Genomic DNA, 22,705 nt, shown 5'->3' on the forward strand with positions numbered 1-22,705 from the left:
GCCTTGGAAGACAAACGTATTCACAATTCTATAACATCCATTTCCCCCAGGGTATGTGTGCATGGAATTAGCAACATGTTTGTGTATGGAATGGGACTCATTGTTGCAATAGCGAAACTGCGGCGAATCGGGTATTGCCTATATTTCAAGCTATATAGATTTGCCCACTTAGCTTTATCCCATAGATAAATGCATTTTCTACAAGATTGCTTCTTTAAATTACCTTTGCGTAATTTATTTTGACTAAAATACGGTTTTCAAGTAAATGTTGCCGCAACTTTATACTCATACTTTGGACTCATTGTTGCTAAAGCGAAACTGCGGCGAATTCAAATTCGATTCAAAAAAACGACCAATTCCTCATATTCTTTGTTCCGTTGAATAATACTATCTATATGGAACATTTAGCCATGCCCACTCAATTATGTACGATTGATGAATCAATTCTATACATGATTGGCCTATTCGAAATACTTGCATTTATTGGATTTTTATATAAAATTTAAAATTAAATTAATAGATGACAAAAATACCATTTAGCACTAAAAAACACCACATGGGAGCGCGGCGAAAACCAGTTTCTACAGTATATATGGTCTCACTTGAAAAATATACCGAGTGGGGCGCGCCAAATCGAACTTTTTTGAATGTGAGCGACAAGGACCTTTATCTATGCCCACATAGTTTTGTCCGATTAATGACTCAATTTTCTACTTGACTGGCATATTTTTGATGATGATTGATGAAAACCACTCTGTTGAAAATTGTAAGTTTGCCATTCGCAGTGAATCGCAGTGTGCCCGCTAAAATTCAAACTTGGAAACAGGTTAAATAAATGCGCATTTATTCCAAATATTTAGTTTTAAAATACTGTAAAATATATATATTCAATTATGTAAATACATCGCAGTGAACTAAATACACAATTTATATAGTACTTCGTTAGACACTAAATACAACTTTGCCGTTTCCTTTTACATCGTAAGATTCACTTAATTAGAGATACATATATTTATTTATTGTATATTTAAATAGCTATATAAGGCCCCCACAAAACAGTCCGGGCGCTGGATGAGCGAGTGAAATGAATGTTGAATGCAATTTTCGAATACAACAAAAATAAAATAATAAACACATACGATTTTAAGTTGTATTTACTAAAATTTATGGACGTGGTCACTTTACCAAAGGGTAATTTCAGGAATTGTTCGTAAAATTACAATTTCGACCTCTGAACCACTGAAACGGCTTTCATTTGATTTGATTTCCAAAGGGGGTTATTGGATTATTGTTGTTTCTGCATGCCTGAAAGTGGGCCGTTTGGCCTAACACCCAGATTCTTGTAGGCCTTTCCGCCATTGCGCTCCCATTCCCGATTGAATTCATGGTCCAGAATCTCGGCGCCACGCTTTCGAGTAAGACCCGTCTCCTCCAGGCTCAGCTCGCACATCTGCATGTCGTCTGTGCCGGCAACCAACAGAATCGGCGGCTTGTCCGCATGCAATTCCATCTGACGGGCGATCCACTGGCCATCAAAGTGGGCATACCACAGGCCACGCTTGGCTTTAAAAAAAAAAAACAATATTATATCATGATTGTAGGTTCTATGGGTGAAACTTACTGTTGTCCGGGGCATTGGCTCGCATGAAGGGTATGCGGAAGTAGCGATGTTGGGCCGTCACAATCTGTTGAATGGGCTGCACAATCGGGGGCTGCTTGAAGGCTGTCGAGATGGTGGGTTTATAGAGATGGCGGCTTCCCTGGCACACTTGTAACTTACCAGCTTCCATAACGCTGCGTGGTGCACGCTCGTTCTCATCCATGGTGGTGCGTTTGCGATTCTTTGCCTTCCAGGCATGATACACCTTCAATCGGCGATGGAACTCCTGACGACAGGCCTACAAAAAAATGACAGTTAATAATTTTCCATTGGTAAATTCCGATCCGCCCTACCTCCAGCAGCTCAATATCACAGGACGTGTTGATAGCGTCGCGCAGCTCCGAGTACTTCCATTTGGACAAGTCGTACTTCTGCTTGCCCAGGGCCTGTTGCTGTGCCCGAACATTGTCCGATCTATAGTTGCACAGTAAAGTTATGGATTAGTATATCGATATTTAAAACAAATGCAAGTTAAAGCGCAAGCAAAAAGTGAGTCATTGATGGCATTACAATGGGAGGAATTTACTGGCAAAAGACTTGCGAGAGAATAGACTAAAAGCCGATGTGAATTATAGTAGTAGGTGTTTTTTACGGATGATTCGGATTAGTGGACATGAGCTCTTTACTTTAGGTAGGGGTTAGTAATTTTAGTTTTAGTGAGAGAATGTTTTCAAAACCAGCACCAACTCACTTATTCAAGTACCGCGAAGCAATGTTTGACACAACTTGTGTAAAACTTTTGTTTTTAAAAAAGAATATACAGAAAGTTAAAGCATATAGAAAGAAAAGTAAATATGTCGTTCGTATATCCAATTAGTGAAAGCAAGAAGAGATTGACAAAATTTACAAGAGTTTACAAGAGTATTGTACATATTTATGTATAAACATTATAAAGCGTGCTATACCTGATCAATTTGTTGGAACCCATGGGAGAGGCGTCATTGATACCACTGTGTTGTTGTGTTTTCAGTTTTTCGGATGTGTTTTTTGGGTGGTTTTTGTGTGTGTTTGTGGATGGTGTGGAGAGTAGATTGCGTGTGGAGGGGGGAAAAGGGAAAAAGTTGGTGAGTTTTCAGGAATATTTCAGTAGATTAAATTATAAAATCTAATAAACCACGTCACAAGATATCTGTATATACAATTGTTGTCTCCCCCGAGTCAAATATAATTCGTAAAGCCCTTATCTTATCACCCAAATATTTATAATGGAATCCCCAATAATTGAGGATTTCGTTGCCTACACCTCACCCTCTTCATTTCCTATAAAATGTTATGTTTCCCCAATTTTGTTCCAGAAACTACTCAACATACTTGCGTATAACAGGGGGACTGTCTTCCACCTGGCCATTGGATTCGCTGGCGAGGCGCAGGGCCAATTCATGATCGCGTCGTTCCTGTTCAAGCTGCTGGCGATATTTGGCATCGTCCTTGGCCTCCTTTTGGAGCTGTTCCTGCAGTGCCAGAGCAGCGCGACGATCCTCCTCTTCCTGACGCAATCGCTGCGCTTCTGCATGCTTGCGGCGTGTCTCCATCTCGACTTTTCTGTGGGATCGAATATTTAAAAACCGTTTTACTAATGTGAATTTTCTACTAACAGTCGCTTGTTTTCGGCTTCTTCGCGTTGGCGGTTCTCTTCTGCCTCCTTCGCGGCCCGTTCGGCCTCCAGGGCCTCTTGAATCTTGCGCAGTCGTTCCTGCTCATCGGCTTGCTGCTGCTCCTTTAGTTTGGTATTCAGATCAACAGTCAGCTTATTCATATTGGCCATCACCACAGTGTACATGGAGTCGATTTCGCGTTGGGTAATGCGGGGATTCCACTGAAAGAAAGAACCCGGTTAGAAGGGTTGGGGTACAGCTGAATAGAATAAGTCTCACGACATACCTTGATAGTTTTAATGGCTTCATCGATCTGCTTGTAGATATCATTAACACCGCCAACGATTTCGTCGCGTCCCATCTTCAGTCCGTTGGCGATTTCGATTGTCTTGAGAGTGTTCGTTCGGATCTTGTTGATCTTGGCAATGCCTTGGTAGCGTGGTCGATGCTGCTTCCTGGCCAGAAATCCGCGAGCAATGCGCTGGGCCATCAGAACGCACTTGTTGCGGAAGATGATGCGATTGCGCACTGAGTAAGAACAATTCATTTCAATCAAGAGAATATACTTCAAAGAGATCTAAGGATAACTCACGCTTTATGACGCACAGAGCTCCCAGCGCGGACTTGACCCAACGCGAGCGAATCAGCCACTTCTTTACCTTGGCCACAATGGCCAGCATATTCTCAGGATCGGAGCGCATGATGCGATCAAACTCCACAAACTTGCCGGGCCGGAAGAAGACCTTGGTGATGCCAAACTTAAAGTCCTTTGCACTTAGATTGAGGGACTGGAACATGGCCTCGCAGAAGGTGCGAGCCGGCAGTGAGACCAGCTCTGGGGGCAGCACGGACTTGTACATGTTGTACAGATCGGCGAATAGCACACGCGATGGGAAGCCATGCTCCATGAGCTCCAGCACCGATATGGTGCCCGAGCACTTCAGCTGGGCCAGAGCCAAGCTGCCCTCGAACTGGCGATCGACCATCTTGCTGTTGGGTTTGATGCAGCGGATAAAGTTTGTGCCCTGCGGGGAAGCAACAATCATTAGTCGAAGGGCAGCGACAGGAAATGGGTTCTCTACTCACATTCTGCTCTAGTTTCTCCATCAATTCCCCCAACTGCGTCTTGAATTTGGAGCCCACGGAGATGAAGTTCAGCTTGCCCCGAATGGAAGTGGTGCTGCCCGAGGGGAAGAGGCTCCTCAGCAGGGGATTCACGCATTCCTGCATTAGGGCCTCCAGGGAGGCGTGCAGGGCATCGTTGTTCTTCTCGATAAACTGTTCGGTGTTGTAGCAGACGGCGCCGGCAAAGTGACGCACCAGGAAACCCTCCTCGTCGCGCAGCGTGCGGTGAGCCTTGAGACGCGAGGATCGTGGCAGACCCAGGCGATAGTGATTCGCCCAGGACTTGTGGACCTCGGCAGTGAAGTGACATGGCGATGGCTTCGGCAGCTTGGACTCCTCGTCGAGCAGCGTGAAAATGCCATTGGACTTGGCCTCGATCAGCTCGATGATGTCTTGGTTGTCGGTGAACGTGATCTCGGGCACATTGAGACCCTCGCGCTTGTACAGCTCCTGCTCGTTCTTCAGGATGTTGTCGTTGAAGAACTTTTGTAGCTTCTCGTTGCAATAGTTAATGCAGAACTGCTCGAACGAGTTTACGGTGAAGTACTCGAAGCCCGCAATGTCGAGGACTCCAATGTAGAAGTTGGATGCTTGGAAGGGTATGCTCTGATTAATGAGACCCACGATCCGATCGAAAAGGCGACTGTAAATGGCCTTGGCCAACGCATCGCGGGCGTTGCTCGCCTCGTAGATCTTCAAAGGAACCCTGCGAGGATCGAGTGGATAAATAAAATAGAAAGATCAAAGTGAAATGAGTCCCACTTACATGATAACCGTGCCCTTGAAGCCGCCTCCTTTGCTCTGCATCACGCGAGACACTAAAGCCGTACGCAGCTCCGTTTGATCCACGCCCAAGAGTCCGCTGGTGATAGTCACCGAGTGCTCCGTGGCTTCCGACACCTGACAGCCCCCCCGCACATCGTCGGGTATCTCCTCGAAGGCAATGTTACCCAAGTGCAGAACGGCAGCCACCAGCGAGTAGATGCCTAACTTCTCCTCCTCCGAGAGACCCAATCGACCAAGGGCCTTGTCCAGATTCTGAAAGTGCTGATAGTCATCGATAATGGGATCCTTGAGAGGGCCCTTCTGCTGGTGATTCTTCGACTTTTGAGAGCCGGGAATGAGTTGCTCTGTCTTGGCATTGGCAAAGTACTGCGTGCAGCCGGAGAGATACTAAAGACCGAGAAATATACGACTCATGAGTAAGGATTGAGAAGCGAAGCGATCTCTTTGTACGAACCCTATAGTCATCTGGTTTTCCCAAATGTAGCTTGTCGCGCAACTGCTGCGGTGCTCCGGCCAGGAGCATGTAGAAGACATGGTAGTTGCGCTCCTCCGCACTCTGCGTGCAGATGCGACTCTTCTCCAGCAGATAGTGGGAGATGTAGCCGCCGACCACCTGGCACTTGGCATCGTAGTGCACCTCAATGAACTTTCCAAAGCGCGAGGAGTTATTATTTCGAGTGGTTTTCGCATTGCCAAAAGCTTCCAGCACAGGATTGGCTAACAATTGGATGGATCTCTGTCAGTAAACGCACAATTTCTGGGGTATAAATAATTGGCTTACCATCTAGGATCTTGGTTTCTATGGGGCCTGCACTGTCGTGTGAGTAGCACAGGAATTTTAGCAGGTATTTGGTGGACTCCGTCTTACCGGCACCCGACTCCCCGGACACTATGATGGACTGCGAGAGTTTATAGACACGCATATCCCGTATCGCCTTATCCGCTGTAGGAAGACCACAGTAGAGGTTATCGTTCTATCTATATAGTCGTGTCAAGGCACTCACCAATGGCAAAGACATGCGGCGGCAGTTCGCCCAGCGAACGGCCATTGTACTTCTTGATGGTATCGGGTGCATAGAGCTCCTTGATCTCACGGTACGGATTCACGGCGATCAGTATATTGGCCACATAGGTCTACGTTAAACCGGATATAAGTTTATTCCAGTTTCGTTTATTCTACGGGTTATTTCAAGTACTCACGTAGATCTTGTCTTTGTAGTAACGTGTCTTCAGATTGTCCAGAAATGTGGCCTCGTTGAGCAACATGAGTTCGCCTGGAAATTCAAGTAAAGTTACAATCAAGTAGGTTAGTAAAACGTCTGGGGCCTGATGCGAGACTTTATGGCTCTTAACTACTTTCCCCCTGCCTTCTGGGAGGCAGGGCTTAGGTCGGGGGTCATGCAAGCAGCAAGCAGCAAGCGTGGCTAATGGTTCTGATGTTTACGTGAGGGAACATTGCCATCTGATCGTCGTGAAACACGGTCATGAAACAGGGGATTTTGCAAACATTAAAGATCCAGAGATCTCATCTGTCACGTAGTTAGAAAGATCATGCTCAATTTGAAACTAATGCACTGGAAAGACGTGTTCTAAATACTTGGAAATTTCTACGCCAAAGCGGTGTTATCTACTGGGGTAGATAAGATTCGCCGATGCTGTAGATATAGTCTTCACGAATAATATCAATAAGCGATATTTGCTTGCTCCACTCCAATGTTTGTTCTTTCCCTTTCTTTTCGCATTTATGTAACATTTTCAAGGGTAGATAATAGGCCTGGGCCCCCCACACAGTGGGGCGGTTTCCCATGAGAGATTACTTACAGTTATCATCATGATCCTGTGGTCCATCGCACGAGGAGTGAATGTCATCGTAGCTGCAAGTACGCTTCGGATATTTCCGATCGATTGGCGTGACCTCGAACTCCTTGGTACCGATTTCCGTAATGCGACCCTGTATATACCCCTCGGTGGGATCCCTCGCCCACACGAGTTGGGTGTCCTCCAGCATTTTGCGCACTGAAAGAGGGAACGAAACAAGAAAAATCCAAAAGTTAATATGTACTATTATTTATAACTGGTAATGGATTGCTGAAAGGTATGACGCGGAGCAGTATCACTCCAAAAATCTTATCTACCTCGTCGGCTGCTACGAATATTACCAACACACAGAGAGAGAGAGAGAGGAACGAGGAGCCCAAACAAATACCAAAAAAAACGCGGCTGTGATCTAGAGTTCCTGAATTCCGAATGGCAACTGTGGAGCGTACTCAGCTGTAGCGATCACCGATCACCGATGTCGGCGCTGCTGCTGCTGCTTCCAGCGTCGCTCTCTCTGGAACAGTCATTAAGGCCCGCTTTGCCGCTCTGCTGCCGGCAGGGGGGAGCCACAGCCACAGCCATAGGCCATAGTAGGGGACCGGACCGGTGTTTTATGGGTACGTTTTGGATGAACGTGAACATTTCTTAGCTATTAACTCTACCTGTGCTTTGCCCTCTCTCTGGCTCTTTTATTTGCTCTCTGGCTCGCGCTCTCTCTCTCTCTCTCTCCGCCTATTGTTCTCGACTGTCGCAGTGGCAGTATGTATACCCTGTACTCCTAGATTGCAAGGGTCTGTAAGTGCCGACACACGCCGCCAAAGTAAACACAACGAATCTGACTTTCTATCGAGTCTCAATAACTATCAAGGAATACCTATAATATCGGCAATGACCTACACGTGGTATCCCATTGTCGACTCCCTCGTCTAAGCCATTCTCTCTTGTTCTGTCTCTTGGTTTCGCCTGCTTCTTTTGCCTCTCGCTTCGTGTCTACTTCGCTGGTTACCTTTCTTGGTCATGCACTGACTCTGACTCATGGGCGTAGTGGTGTCGTTCTGCAGTGGAGTTGATAAGCGGCGGCCCTGCGTGTAGGTGTCTCTCTCGCTCTCTCTCTCTCTCTCTCACTCCACAACAAAGCAGCGGCCTTGTTATGGGATTTGCTAAACACCTCTGTTAAACCGCTGGGGCCAGCTCTAGCATCAATCTGTTTAAATAGTCGGATATATGGATAGAAAACCGCAAGCTTTCACAGTGCCCCTTTCCCTTCTCTCTATGTAAGGGTACTTGTGTATCTCTCTCTCTCTGTCTCTCTACGGGTTATCTGATTTCGGAAAGCGAGACGATGACGTTGGAAATTGTTTCAGCAGCAGCGTCAAGGTGAAATTCATTTATTTCGCTCTCGCTGGGTTAATGGTGCACCAGGGTTCGGGGCGCCTTTGCCGTCTGTCTGCATCCCTTTCCCCCTCTCTACTGTTTCCTCTTTGAACTGCACTTCATTAGTGTGTGTGTGTAGTCACTGCGACAGTTTTGGAGATGGGATTTGTTTGGGGAAGAAGAGCGAGAGAACAAATAGATTTACTGTTGGATCTCCCTGCTCCTCCATTCGCTCCCCGCATTCATCAAGATAAATTTGTTTCAAAGTGCTAAATTATTAAATGATTGTTGGGCATTCATTATATTATGTGTTTCGCCAAATGAGTCGTCGTCCGTCAGTTCGCGTTCTGTTTTGTGGGGGTTTGTTTGTTTGGGTTTGCTTTGACGCGTGAGAGAAAAAAATTGACGACGGATTTCGAATCAGTGGGTTCTGAGAACGATGATCTGGGCCTGTGTGTGGGTGTTTCGCCTATACCCTGTTTATGCCAAGGGTAGTACTATTTTGGGGAGATTTTTGCTTTTGCGAAATCGTTATAAAAATCGGAATCGCCAAGATCGAATTAGTATATCATATAGATCAGAAAGTCTCTGAAAAGCCCTCCTCTGTACCTAAAGATACTCCAATCAAGCTCATCAATCCATCAATATCGGAGCACTTTCAATCTGAAAGAGTATAAAGAACTTCGACTCCCGAAATTAGGCTTCCAATTTGTATTCTGTATTGTGGGTGCAGCAACACCTATAATTACTGGTGTTGTTCTCTAGAATCGTTTAACGACTCGTGATTTGTAGAAAAAAGCTTCAGAAATGTGTCCTATAGAGCTAGCGCTTGGAGAGAACCGATTTGTATTACCTTAAATATTCGGAAAGAAGGTTGCATTCGTTTTAAAATGATAATACATGCATACATTCGATTCAATTCTATGGTTTATTTTATTACTACTAAGTGAAAGCTCTATTAGATGGAAGTTCATGGCAGAAAAGAGGTATATACCGACAGAGGGGCGCTACTGCATGAACCGAATGGATAGCGATTATACCCTTTACGAGAAATATGTATTCAGCGCGGTTCCTGCTCCACCAAAGGTAGCTATAGACATACACACTCAGCAGGGCATCACCTGTATACACCTGTCTATGTTTGTTATATACAACTGATGTGGTAACAATAGACGACGGATAAGATAGCAAAACCTCAACACATATTGGATTCCCACGCACATAAACTAACTAAACGAAAAGTATTAGTCAACAGAACTTTGGTAATGCTCTCTTAAGAAGTAATACAAATTTATGTACATTAAATGTAGACCTACATATCTCTACTAAACTTCTTCGGAATTTCCTCCAAACTGATGACTCATGCCGCTATTTAATCCTTATTCAACCTTTAAGTCAAACAATTTGTGCCACAAACTAAGTCAAGTCTTATCAACTAAAGAGGCTTGCCCTTAAAAGAGCTCATTTATGTCTGTTCCCAATTCGAATGAGTCACATTTTCTGGACGGTTCTAGCCGCTAGCTCACTGCTTGAGGGATTTGGAAACCAACCCAATTTAATGAAAAATAAATCCGATGCTGATATCGAGAAAATGCTTTCCCATTTATCGAAGCATGGCCCGGCCTGTAATGTATCCATCATAATTAGCCCAGTTTTGTCGGCAAGAAAGTGGAGCTTAACCCCAACATATGGCTGAAATCGCTTTATAATGTGCCCGAGGAAAATTAACAACAATTACTCAGGCAATTTAACATATAATCTTGATTATGCAGAGAGCGAAAAAAATGTAATGACTGAGAGATGCAGAAAGTCGGAGGGAGAGTCGTGCCTATGCAGTTCTTTTGTATGCAACTCTGCAACACAATCACGGCACCGTTGTCGCCTCTGTCGCTTCGCAATTTGTCTGGGGGAGCTCTTGAGGCTCTTCTCCTTGGCCCAGCCATGAGACGGCGGCATAAATTACAAATTGTGCAAAAAGTGAAGTCGCCTAGGAACAGAAAAATACGCCAGAAGAACGCAAAGAAGGCAACTTTTGATGGCCGTTTATGTGGAGAAGAAGAAGTTGCCTGGCAGCATTCTTGCTGATTGCATAGCATGGAAATGCAAGTCTCTGCCACTGCCACCGCCACCGCCACTGCCTCTGTCCCCCAGATCCCACTCTTTTTTTTCAAGACAGGCAACCAAGTGTGGCAGAAGTAGCAGCAGGCATAAATGAGTTGATGGCGGAGGAAATGAAATGCTGGAAGGCGACGACATTGACAATGGACAAGGGCCATAGTCAGAGTCAAAGCAGAAGCAGAAGCAGGAGACGAAGGTGTGGAAAATCAAGACACAGAGAGACGCAGACAGAGACCTCTAAATATGGTCGGTGAAAACGAATAGGAAGGTGGCCCAAGACATGTTCAAGACATGGCCAAGAGCTTATGAAATGTGAACCTTTTATGGCCCCAGTAAATGATAAACTGTAGCCGAGAATGGAACCGCTACAAAAGAGACAAATGGGAGAAAAGCTAACAGGCTTATTGGCCCACAGTGCGTGTACGTAATCCGAGCACATGCACTGACACCGACCGCACTCCGACCCGTCCTCTGACCTCCCGAGCCGTCCAGCAATTAGCCAAACGCTAAGCTCAGCAAAGCAGACGCCTCTCCGTGATTTTCTTGAAGGAAGCATATACAGTGTTTACTTTTAAGGGTGGAGTGCAGGTACTACAGAAAGAGAGGGGGTATGCAGGGGGGTGCAAAGTGAGGGGCTGATATCATCGTTTAAACTGTTTACCTTCTCGCCCTTTTCCGACCAAACAGTGTTGCGTGCTTGCAATTTATTAGTGGAACTTCCGTGCCAAGTGGAAGACTTTTTGGGGTGGTCTTTCACCATTGCCTCCATCTATAACCATTTTTTAAAGGCACTGAACTTTTGACGGAGTTCCATCAAGACCAATGCTCTGCTATCTGAATTCTGAATACGATTTCGATCTGTGACCGATATGCAGGAGCAAGTATCGAAGTCGAGTATGTATACTCGTAGATAAAACAAGATTCTTTGTGGCTTCACAAAGGCAGAAACTAATTACCCATAAAATCAACCGATAAGGTTGCAAAGTTCTTAAAAATATTTGTTTCAATAAGGATTCTTTCCTTGATTAAGACGACAGTTTTTAGATCGTTTTTAGGAATCCCCTGAGCCCAAGAAATTGTGCTTAAATGTGGCTAAGTTTTCGCTTATTCCTGATTTTCATCCCCGAACATTTCAGCAAAAGTGAACACTTCCTTTGGCTTCCTTTGCCATTTATATTCAAATTTATTTGCATCCTTAGCTCTATACCTCAGTTTAGACGGCCTGGCCCAACCCGTCAGGTTGGCCGAGCGGTCTAAGGCGCCAGATTTAAGCTCTGGTTCTCGAGAGAGAGCGTGGGTTCGAACCCCACATCTGACATGACTTTGAAAATGTACTATTTTTCGTGTTTTTTGGTTTAATTTGTACTATTTTTCTTTGAACGAGATTAAAAAGGCCATAAAATGTTATTTTGCGAATTTTAAATAGCAATCCATGTGTTATATATTGTGAATAAATATTTAATACATAAATCAAATTAAAACATTTTTGATTTCCCATAAAATAAGTCTTGGAATTCTTACTATTCGGTGGGAAACTCTCGATGCATTATTATTTGTATTTCGAAATTCTATATTAACTACTGTCGCCAAAGGTCTAGTAAATAATTGGAAGCCATTTAGCTGCATTTCCACCCTAACGACTTTCATTAACTAATTCTCTTTTGTAGATAGAGCTCTCTTTGTAGACGACCAAATAAATGGGGTAAATAATAAAAATAACTCAGACAATTGCCAGCTCCTTAGCAGAGTCTTGAGATAAGATTATTATTGGCTTTTAATGAGTGCAACGACAATTAAGCCAAGTTAATTGAACCTACCAGTGCCAGGGTTGTGCAGCTCTTTGTTGCTGGTGTAGAAATCCATTTTGTGGGTTCAACTGCAGTCGCGCCTCTCAATAGGTTAATTGCAGGGCAATGCACTGAGCTCTAACGACACTGAGGTACTGAACACGAGGGTGTGAAGCTACCCGCAAGAGGGTTGCGTCCCAATGCTTGGGATGGTCTGAATCTTCGCTGTAGATGTTCTTGGTACTCCACCCCGTAGGCCTGACAATAACAACGCTTCTGCCAGGGGAATTGATTTTCACTTTTTTTTTTTTTGCCGCTTTTCACTATCGATTAAACACTTTCCACATGCAGCGCGCGACCGGTACGCTTTGGGCACCTCTGGCCTCACATCTGTTGGATAATTTCCACTGCGATTATCCAAGACACAAAATACGTTTCACTTTTAATTCAATTTTCTATGCACTAATCGAATTTCGAATTTTCGCTGGAAAAGCAAGTGTTGCTGCGTTGATGGCTAACTCTGACCTACATTACGGTTTAAATGCACTGAAAGATGGAAAGCAGATGAGCCGCGAGGCGAGCAGGCAATATGGAGGTGAAGTCTGGCGCCCGTCTCTGCGTGCACTCGCGTGTATCTAGGAAATCTGTTGCGATGCTGAACTTTTGACTTTTACCCGTAGTTGCAGCTCTCGATGTATCTGTTATTGTGGTTGTAGTCGTTGTCGTTGTCGTTGTCGATGCTGTTGCCGTGCAGTTTTCACCCAGTAACCGAGTTCTCCGTTTGGGGGCACCCCGCCCCGGAAAATAATAGCCGAAGCGCAGTGCTGACGATGATGATGATGATGCCCCTGGCGATGGCGACTCGTGGCACGTGGCGTGGTGACTGCAGTGAACGCGCGACATGCACTGATTCGGCTTGCGGATTCTGGACGGGCGGCAGTGGCAGTCATCGTCATCTCGCCCTGCCTGGCTCTCTAAACGGGGTTGCAGCTTTGTTTACTGCGCCGAATCCGCAATTACCGAGGCATCGCCGCTCTCTATATGGGTTCTAGTGTGTGGGTGCCACAGTACTGCCTCCAGTTGCGTGCCCGGCACACAGACAATGGGCCCGGCCCTCTTGCCTCGCTCTTGCCACTTGCCTCAAGTGTGTGCCACCGAGTCACCAGAAGCTTCCTTCGCAGGGGATCGCATAACAACTTCCGGGATGGCGCTCCTCTTTCAGAGCTTTTGTTTCACTTCAATTGGCAAATTGAGTTATTCATACTTCGTTGAAGCAACAGCTGCTTGACATGCATTCAACAAGGGTGGTGGGCCACCCCCTGTACAACACTCCACACAGGGCTACTGGCAAGCTTTAAGTTCTTTTGGGTGTTTAAAACAAGGTGATTCGAATGAGAACAACAAGAGATTAGCGATTACAAGCAGATGCAATTGATAGCGGCATCGTCACGCAAGCTTTTAAAAGCTTTCATAGGAAAGGGGGTGGGTAGCATCTGCCGAGGAAGTGGGTGATTGGTAGGTGAAAGAGGTGAGTCAGAAAGAGACAGAGCAGCTTCCCTGAACTATGACGTACTAACAGACATTTGCGTATGTCCAGGGTTGCGGCCAAGGGGAGGAAATAGCACGCATTGTCTGCCTATCAGCTGTCTGTGCAGAAACCGTAATCTCTTGATCAACGCCACGGTACGAAAATGGAATATAAAAACGAAAGACAGAAAGAGAGAAATTTTGCTATATCTGCCATTTCTTTCTCTCATGGCAGGCGGCTGTAGTGAATAAATAAATGAATAGCAATGTATGTACATATGTATGTATGTGTGATTGCAAATTTCAGGCATTCAAATTAACATAGAATACTTGACAAACGAGGGGTGCCTTGGTTCAAGACCCGCCCAGGACATGCCAATTATTTGGTTAATTTTTCTTCTTTCATCCTTTTTTGATCTTTTTCTACCTTTAGCCTCCACAGCTAACGAAAAAAGGGCTCCAATCAGATAGTAATAACGTATTTAGAATGAATTTTTGCAGCCGAATGTCAAGGAAATGTATTTTCAGCCTCAATGCAAACAAAAATACAAACAGCACATAACGCACACATGCAGAGCATAAAACACCCCTGAGAGCATAACCAACCCGGGCGTGAACGAAGCCGACGCTTATATAGCTCGTTTAGACAACGACGCCCGACGAGTCAGGTTGGCCGAGCGGTCTAAGGCGCCAGATTTAAGCTCTGGTTCTCGAGAGAGAGCGTGGGTTCGAACCCCACACCTGACAAGCGGAGGATTCTTTTTATCTTTTTTTTGTCATATCCTTAAGGAGGGATGTATCGCCGACTGTAAGTTCATATTTTACAGTCTATCCATTAAAATGATTCCTCAGTTTTAAAGCTTTCTGGTTGTAACTTTGTTTTAGTTTAGTTTATGTTTTATATATTAGTCGATCCTTGCCATAGGACCATTCGATTCTTGCTTATTAAGAAAGTCAAATCAGGAAAATATCATATGATGTCGTATCAAAGATTTCCGTTTTGACTGAAATTGCATTTGCACCCAAAAAGGGTATGAAAATTTACATAAATATCTACATATATGGAAATATATGTATGTACATATGTATGTACGTATATCTTTGTAATGAAAAACTGTTCTACCGTTGCGAGTAACCGAGGTTCACCTTCCGGTCGGTCGGTCGTCTGGACAAAAGCCCCTCGAGCCCCAAGCGATAACCAAACACACAATCCGGAGGCCGACAGGTGCCGTTGTGGTGTGTTTTTTCTGAATAATTAATAATCATGTTGTTCGTTATGGGCCCATTGTTTTGGGCCACAGCTTTGTTATGCATTCTGTTGCATTGCGCAACAGAAAATGAAAAACAGTTAAAGAAATGCACACAACGGTTAAGGGCAGCGGCCAGCACGGGGGCCTTACCTTTTGGGCTTAAAAAATGGAGGTAAAAAGGGGGAATGAATCAAAATGAATCAATCCACACAATCGATTTGCTTGCGGTTCGAATAAATCAGTTTAGATGATCTCTTAAATTACTATATAGGGGCCTTTTCTAAATCGAATGAATTTTCAATTGAATTCATTTTAAAATTCAATATGAACCAATTGGTCGAGAATAATTTGTGTGGGCTTTTATTGGGTATTCCAAAATTGATTTTCTATAGCCTACGGCCCACATTTGGTTATTCAACCCCACTGTTTTCCCACTGTCTTTCCCGCACTTTGACCCATTTCTTGGGCCTTTGGGTCGCACATATTTTTGCCACTTCCCTGTAAACAAAACAGGGCCAAAACAAAGAGAAGCAAACGAAGACACCGAAACAATTGCCATCATTTCATAACCAAGTCAAGTCGTCGCCCCGTACGAGTATGCCATTCTACCAACTGTGAAAAAATGGAAGAAAAAACGAGGAGGAACGTTGTGAGTTGCTGCGGACACCGCAACTCTACGGTTATACCCGATACTAAGTCAGTATGGCTCTCCTCCGGCAGACGCCGCTAATATTAAACGACACGACAAAGAGTGCGTGCGAGAGAGACAGAAAATCAGTCTGAGCGTGACGTCGGGCGCTGCGTAGCCAATGCAAATTGATTTGTTCCTTTTGGCTATAAAAATGATCTGATCTAATCCAGATTCAGCAATCTGATAGATATGGTCGTTATCTATGATTCTGCGTTTTTAGTTTTCTCAAATCTGCAATATTGTGGATGCAACAGATTTTCGTCCTTTGTGTGGGCGGAAGGGGGTGGGGCGAAATTTTGAGATATACGTTTTATAGTGAGATCTAACAGAAGTGCGGATACCAAATTTGGTTACTCTAGCTTTAATAGTCTCTGAGATTTGTGAATATCCCCAGATTTGCATCCTTTGCGGGGGCGGAAGGGGGTGTGGCGAAATTTTGAAACAAACTCGTCTCGGTCCGATATATTAGGAGTGTGGATACCAAATTTGGTTGCTCTAGCTTTTATAGTCTCTGAGATCTAGGCGCTAATGTTTTACTCTAAGCAGAGCCGCCTATGCTACGTGTGTGTTAGAGAGAGACAGGGCGAGAAAAAATGAAATTGTTTTCTTGATGCTGGCTATAATAGTAATACGATCTAATTCAGATTCTGCAGTCTAAAAGATATGGTCATTCTCTATGATTCTGCGCTTTTAGTTTTCTCAAATCTGCAATATTGTGGATGCAACAGATTTTCGTCCTTTGTGGGGGCGGAAGGGGGTGGGGCGAAATTTTGAGATATACGTTTTATAGTGAGATCTAACAGGAGTGCGGATACTAAATTTGGTTACTCTAGCTTTAATAGTCTCTGAGATTTGTGAATATCCCCAGATTTGCATCCTTTGCGGGGGCGGAAGGGGGTGTGGCGAAATTTTGAAACAAACTCGTCTCGGTCCGATATATTAGGAGTGTGGATACCAAATTTGGTTTCTCTAGCTTTTATAGTCTCTGAGATCTAGGCGCTAATGTTTTACTCTAAGCAAAGCCGCCGATGCTACGTGTGTGTTAGAGTGAGACAGGGCGAGAAAAAATGAAATTGTTTTCTTGATGCTGGCTATAATAATAATACGATCCAGTTCAGATTCTGCAGTCTATAAGATATGGTCATTCTCTACGATTCTGCGTTTTTGGTTTTCTCGTATCGTCGAAATTGTAGATGCCACAGATTTTCGCCTTTTGTGGGGGCGGAAGTGGGCGGGGAAAACTTTGGAAATAGTTTTGGAGCAGTGACATATCACAGAAGTCTGGATCCAAAACATCGTTGCTCTAGCTCTTATAGTCTTTGAGCATTAGGCGCTGAAGGGGACGGACAGACGGACAGACGGACGGACGGACAGACGGACAGACAGACATGGCTCAATCGACTCGGCTATTGATGCTGATCAAGAATATATATACTTTATGGGGTCGGAAACGATTCCTTCTGGACGTTACACACATCCACTTTTACCACAAATCTAATATACCCCAATACTCATTTTGAGTATCGGGTATAAAAAACAATTTGAATTGCTCGGAATATGAAACACAGCCCCAAAACCGAAACCATAAGACGGAGCAGTATCGCGGTAATAAAACCATGAAAATTGTGTAATAATTGCGACACTTTTCGTGGGTTACAAGCCATGAAGAAGCCCAGCGATGAAGCGATGGGATCCGGTATTACATGGGAAAGAAGTCCACGGGCGAACCGTTAGCAAAGAAATGTTTCTTGGCATTTCATTGGAATTTGATTAACATTGTTATTGTTATGGACAAAAGGCGCTTGGAATTGTTTGGATCGTGCCAAAAAGAGACCGCGACAAAAGCCTCATCTCTGGGTATCGGATCCGAAACCAGTTACGTTTTTCTGTCGATTCTGCAGTTCTTTGACCATATACGAGTACGAGTACTTATTCGCGGAGAGCGTTTCAATATCAAGTTCAACCAGTAGTCGGAGGAGCAGCAGGCAGGGAGCAGGCAGCAGGCAGCAGGGACGCGGCACTAACGGTGCGACAGGTTCAGATTCGTTTCGTTCGCGGTTGTGCAGCGCGCGGGGGCCCACAAGCCACCACGCCACACCACACCACACCACATCGAACATTCGGATTCGATTCGGATGTTGCATGGATTTACAAGGCTGTGGCAGAAGAGCAGGCAGAGCAGCCAACCAGGCAACCAGTTCTACTTGTTTTGGTAGCAGATTTTGCAGCTGCCATTGGCCATCAAATGGGAGCACACAATGATGAGTCATTTTTGGTACAACTAGCCCGGCCCTCGAGGAAGAGCAGAGCTATAGAGGAAACGGTCGAAAAGGCAATTACACTTGCAACAATAGAAGCTGCAGCAGCTGTAAAATTTATGGCCCAAACGTCACAGGAACATGGTTTTCAGTTCAGTTCAGTTCGGAGAGATAGAGAGGGCCGTAGTGAGCAGGGGGCCAGAGTTCACTGTACCGTAAAGCGTTGGCAAAGCAAAACGCTGAGCATGCGCAAAAGTCACAGGCCGAAACAAGTTTTTGTCGGAGCGTTTTGTTGTTTCAATCTTTTTGGCTTATTTCGGTTTTTGTTTAGTTATTTTTCGTTTTCAGTTTTCATACTGTAATGCCCCAGAAATGCATAGTTAACTTACACAGATATGTACACACAATGCAACATCAGATCCGATCCCCCGATCGCCGCAGAGTTCAACGACTCCCCACGAATCGAATAAAGAGCGTGGAGCAAAGAGGGAAGAAATAAGAGGTAAATACCAAAGATTTTCGATAGTTAAACGTCGCGCAAGTGGAACCAATTAATGCAGCAGACAGCTAAGCAAAAACTCAACCAAAACCGAAAGAAAACTGAAAAAGCAGGAAAACTACCGAAATCACAATGGAAAAGCGGTGCAATTAACGCTCGGGAATTTCCTACGGTTCCGGCATCTCTCGTCTACACTTACGGGAGAAATGTGCAACTTAAATTCAAATGTATAGAGGTCCGCTGCCCTTTGTTCTAAGTGTTAGAATGCCAGAATCAGTTTGTTCCATTCACTTATGGGAAATTCGAACAATTTGAATAGAGTATTGTCATTTGTATCGGCTGATTCCGTTTGCTGTCCGTCAACCGGCCATCAACCACGAGTATTATATGACTTTATAGCCTCACTCTTGCTTTCAGTTGATTAATGATTTTGAATTTTAAAGTGCTTTGATAATTAATTTAAATCTAAACATAATCCTAAAATAGAAATGCTGATGATGGGATGATGGAAAGTCGTTCGACTTTCTTTGTTTTGCAATACAACGAATTTGGTTTCTTTTTCCGTTCAATAAATATCCATACACTCTACCATTACATGAGTACTCAGAACGTTGACAACGAAATAAGTATACACCTCGCAGCCGTCCAGTAATTTTGTTGTTGCAGGCCCCGACAAACAAATAATTGTACTGGGACGAAAGATAAGATTAAATATCAAATGGGTAAAACGATAACACATTCCCCGAATAAACAGCGACTGACAAAAGAGAGAGCAGAGTCAGTTTTTTGGTGCTAAAGACAAAAGCCCCCAAAGCGTTGACCCAAAATAAACAGTACGAAGGGCAACCATATTATATACAATATTTTCCCATAGTCTTTCCCCCCATATGGGCTGATGCATACACATGCCCCCAAGTGCACTGTAACGACTTGCAGCCGTTAAAACATATGGAAAATCTCTGAACATGTGCTTGAGGAAATGAGTTATAATGCTCCCCGTCACACAAATCCATCAACGTCTGGGAGAATGGCAGTGGTAATGGACATAGGCCTGTTCAGTCTTTGGAAGATTCTTGCTCAAGGGTCACAGTCTTCTTAACGAATGAAGTTAGCTTTAAGTTGCTGAAGTGATGGGAATGGAATATGTATATGGGACTAGAAAATATCTTAAGCTAAGGGTGTCCTCCCAAGAGGTCTTACACGCCCATACCACTAGGGAACGCTCGTCGAATAACATTGATTCGCCATTATACATGACTCCGCCACGCATTATTCTGGTATTTGAACTTTGTAAGATCCATCCTTCCCAGTTCCCTTAAAACCGAAGCCAGTGTTTTCATATTCCTTATTCCACCTCAGGCCCAATTCTAGACCCTTCTGCGGTGACGCAATGCTTTGGTTTGAATCACCGTTGCAGTTCGTAATCTAAGGCTTATCGTGACATTTAACTCCAACAGGAAACTGAAACGTTAGCCCACCCATTTGATGGAAATTTGATGGAAGCACGTGTTGCTTTTGCATTTGAAAAAAACAATAAACAGAAGAAACATAAAGAATTAATCAGGGAAACCGAGCCGGAGTAAAATACATCTTAAATTATGCTAATCGTCAATCAAAACAAAGGCTGCAATTAAACCACACACACTCGGGGTCTCCGACTCCGACTTCCACTCTGACTTTCACCCAACGAGCGGCAACGCAACAATCGTCAGTCGTATGTTCAGTGTTTCACTTTTGGCATTATATGCAAATGGATCTAATGCCGCAGTCTCGAGCATTTCTTTTTTTTCAGATCTCTGGCTGAGTGCGTAGAGCGGAGTAGCCTCCTCTTCAAAGTGGGCTTACACATTTCGCGAAGGGATCTCTTCGACCAACTCTTTTGTTTCGGGGGCTGTTCGGAGGGAGCAAGCAGCTGTCCGCCGGTGACACAATGGACAACAGGAGAGGAGAGGTGATCGGAGGATCGTGATCGGAGGTTCCTGTCAGCTGTATGGTGCGGTGTGGCGCGCGCGTGTTGAGTCTTGTTTCGGCAACGAGGGCGGGTGGTCGGAACCGAGGGGAGGGGGCAGTGGTTTGGTCAGGGGGTTTGAGTGACAGCAACAATAGCGACAACAACAAAGCAAATGCATCCTTTGCGCTGGTATATAGAGAGGGAACGTAAACACAGATACACACAAGGCGGCACTTGAATGCCCTGCAAAATAGCCAAAGAATACAGAATAAGGTATCGATTGGGTGTCAATCAGAGTTATCTGAATATTATCTTTAAGTTTTCCTCGAAAAAATAGTTCTGACAGGTTTCATTATTTGAAAAAATTGGGTATGGTAGATACTTGTTCCGTGTTATACCTTAACCCTTGATTAGAGTCTTAACAATAGTTATACCTTCCCTTCAATATGATATACCCCGTCGCGTCGAAAGGGTATTGTCGAACTCGTTTAATTGGCTTTAAAATGCTCAGAATCGGATGGGCACGTTTCGCATATGAACGGAGTGGACATGGACACGCATGCGCCGCAGCCTGAAGGAGCGACGACGCCGCCATGACGCCTTCTCGATGATTTCCAAGGAACATAAATAAACGAAATGTGTCTCGAATGGAATGGTGTGGTGATGGTGGGACGCCCTATGATTAGTGCTTGGTGCTTGGGGAGAATGACACTTGTGTCGTCTCCTCTGCTCCGCTGGAAGACACAAATCTAGCTTGGGGTATGCTTAAAAGACAAACAAACGTTGACATGCCCTCGACTCTTTCTATAAATAGAACCATTTCACTGTGTGTGTGTGTGTGTGTGTCTGTGGGGGTGCGGGACAGCTGAGGGAAATGGTGGTGGATTGCTTTGAGGGGGTGACAGAGAGGGAGAGAGGTTGCGACTGCGCCCCTCTTCGCTCGTGCAATTGGATTCATGGTCACGTTCACGGAACCCGTGCGACTTCCGTCTTTGCTTATCGATTGCCTGCACCCTAGTTATAGGAAAGCAAACCCATTTTATGGACAACAAACAAATCGGCTATAAGTGCAAGCCGACTGTAGACAAACAAGAAGAGGGGCACAGGTGTTGGGTACGATACTCACATTTGATTTCTTCCAGAGGCTGGAACGGGTAACTAAGAACCTTAGTCGGAGACGCCGCCGCACGCACACATTTAGAACCGTCGAAAGGGCGGAAGAGGAAGTAATTTCTTTGATCTCTTCTCTAAATTTAGGTCCATGAAACAACAAAATCGCAGTTTTAAAATTTTGAATTTCAAAACAACGTTTTTCTAAAAACGTTTGTATGTACAAATGTTGAAGTATTTAAACTGAAAAGGTTGTTGTTTTTTTTGTTCACTGTTTTGGATTTGGCAACTACGATTGTCCGTCCGAACGTAAGCGGCCCGCGGAATTAGCAACAAATAAACGACGATGTTAGAATCCAACCGCGCAGTTTTGAAAGTTTATGAATTAATTTTTGTATTTATACAAATATTTCGCGGAATATATCAGCCGACTTTTTTGAACTCAGAAAAAAACTCGGACACTATTTCTCTGTTGTTCCCTGGTCCGCGGTTCAATTTGAAGTAGAGGTGGAGAACTATCGGTGGCACTATCGCGATACTAAACTAACGATGGTTCAATGTTTCGATAGTGGGAAGCACAGAATAGCCGTGCAAGCGTCTTAGCCCACTAAAGCCCCCTGTATTTAAATATTTCAACTACTTGAGGTAAATGGCGGAAAATCTTACTGATTGTAAATTCTTCTTGAGGATTCATGCCATCTCTACTATAAACATAAAAAAACCACGATATTTTTCAGCTGAACTGCGCTAAAATGATTAAATTTTCATTATTTTCAGTGGAAAATTGAAGTACCCCCTTGGCTTGTAATAGGTTAATCGTTCTCCGTCAGGATTGGAAACCATATTCCTCATATTCTTTGTTCCGTTGAATATTACCAGCTAAATAGAACATTTATCCATGCCCACATAATTTTACACGATTAATGAATCAATTTTCTACAAGATTGGATAGTTTTTAATCCTTGCGTTTATTGGATTTTGCGTAAAAAAAGGTTTAAACGAAAAAGTTCAACAAAAAACAGTTGCAATGTTGCTGGTATTTGAAGACGTGATGCGTGTATATCCCTTTGTACACCCTATGTCGCTAATTTTTATATGAAGATCAAACGTAATTTACTAAGACCTTTTCTCAAATTGATATTCTTTAGACATATTC

General features: G+C 44.2%; 1 protein-coding gene and 2 non-coding genes across 7 annotated transcripts; 2 read left to right on the forward strand and 1 right to left on the reverse strand.

Annotated features, from left to right (window-relative positions):
* Positions 1–1,136: 1,136 nt before the first annotated feature.
* On the reverse strand, positions 1,137–22,043 carry jar (Myosin heavy chain 95F jaguar). Of its 5 annotated transcripts, none has more exons than XM_015181882.2 (18): positions 21,566–22,043; positions 6,988–7,182; positions 6,367–6,440; positions 6,171–6,300; positions 5,948–6,109; positions 5,621–5,883; positions 5,147–5,553; positions 4,342–5,086; positions 3,848–4,280; positions 3,542–3,783; positions 3,256–3,476; positions 2,972–3,202; positions 2,566–2,610; positions 2,352–2,396; positions 1,954–2,074; positions 1,781–1,898; positions 1,622–1,723; positions 1,137–1,563 (listed from the first exon to the last, which is right to left on the reverse strand). In XM_015181882.2, exons 2-18 carry the CDS (start codon positions 7,172–7,174, stop codon positions 1,286–1,288), a joined length of 3,804 nt encoding a protein of 1,267 aa, XP_015037368.2. In that variant the 5' UTR covers positions 7,175–7,182; positions 21,566–22,043; the 3' UTR covers positions 1,137–1,285. The 5 variants fall into 5 exon arrangements, with proteins under 5 accessions (XP_015037368.2, XP_003736581.3, XP_003736580.2 ...); XM_003736533.3 differs by lacking the exon at positions 21,566–22,043 and adding an exon at positions 12,294–12,710; XM_003736532.3 differs by lacking the exon at positions 21,566–22,043 and adding an exon at positions 7,302–7,442.
* On the forward strand, positions 11,711–11,794 carry TRNAL-UAA (transfer RNA leucine (anticodon UAA)). The gene has a single exon. It is a non-coding gene; the product is annotated as a tRNA-Leu (tRNA).
* Positions 14,454–14,537, forward strand: TRNAL-UAA (transfer RNA leucine (anticodon UAA)). The gene has a single exon. It is a non-coding gene; the product is annotated as a tRNA-Leu (tRNA).
* Positions 22,044–22,705: the final 662 nt, after the last annotated feature.

The sequence above is a fragment of the Drosophila pseudoobscura genome, chromosome 2, assembly GCF_009870125.1.
Source record: "Drosophila pseudoobscura strain MV-25-SWS-2005 chromosome 2, UCI_Dpse_MV25, whole genome shotgun sequence".
In the NCBI taxonomy this organism is placed as follows: domain Eukaryota; kingdom Metazoa; phylum Arthropoda; class Insecta; order Diptera; family Drosophilidae; genus Drosophila; species Drosophila pseudoobscura.

What these genes read in the sequence shown, in the direction of transcription:
- jar (XM_003736533.3), bottom strand. Translation starts at nt 12,339, where the DNA reads ATGGATTTCTACACCAGCAACAAAGAGCTGCACAACCCTGGCACTG. An exon ending in GCTTCGCGGTACTTGAATAA is followed by an intron (nt 2,075 to 2,351) that starts GTGAGTTGGTGC and finishes GTGCAACTATAG; the next exon opens with ATCGGACAATGTTCGGGCAC. An exon ending in AGCCAATGCCCCGGACAACA is followed by an intron (nt 1,564 to 1,621) that starts GTAAGTTTCACC and finishes TTTTTTTTAAAG; the next exon opens with CCAAGCGTGGCCTGTGGTAT.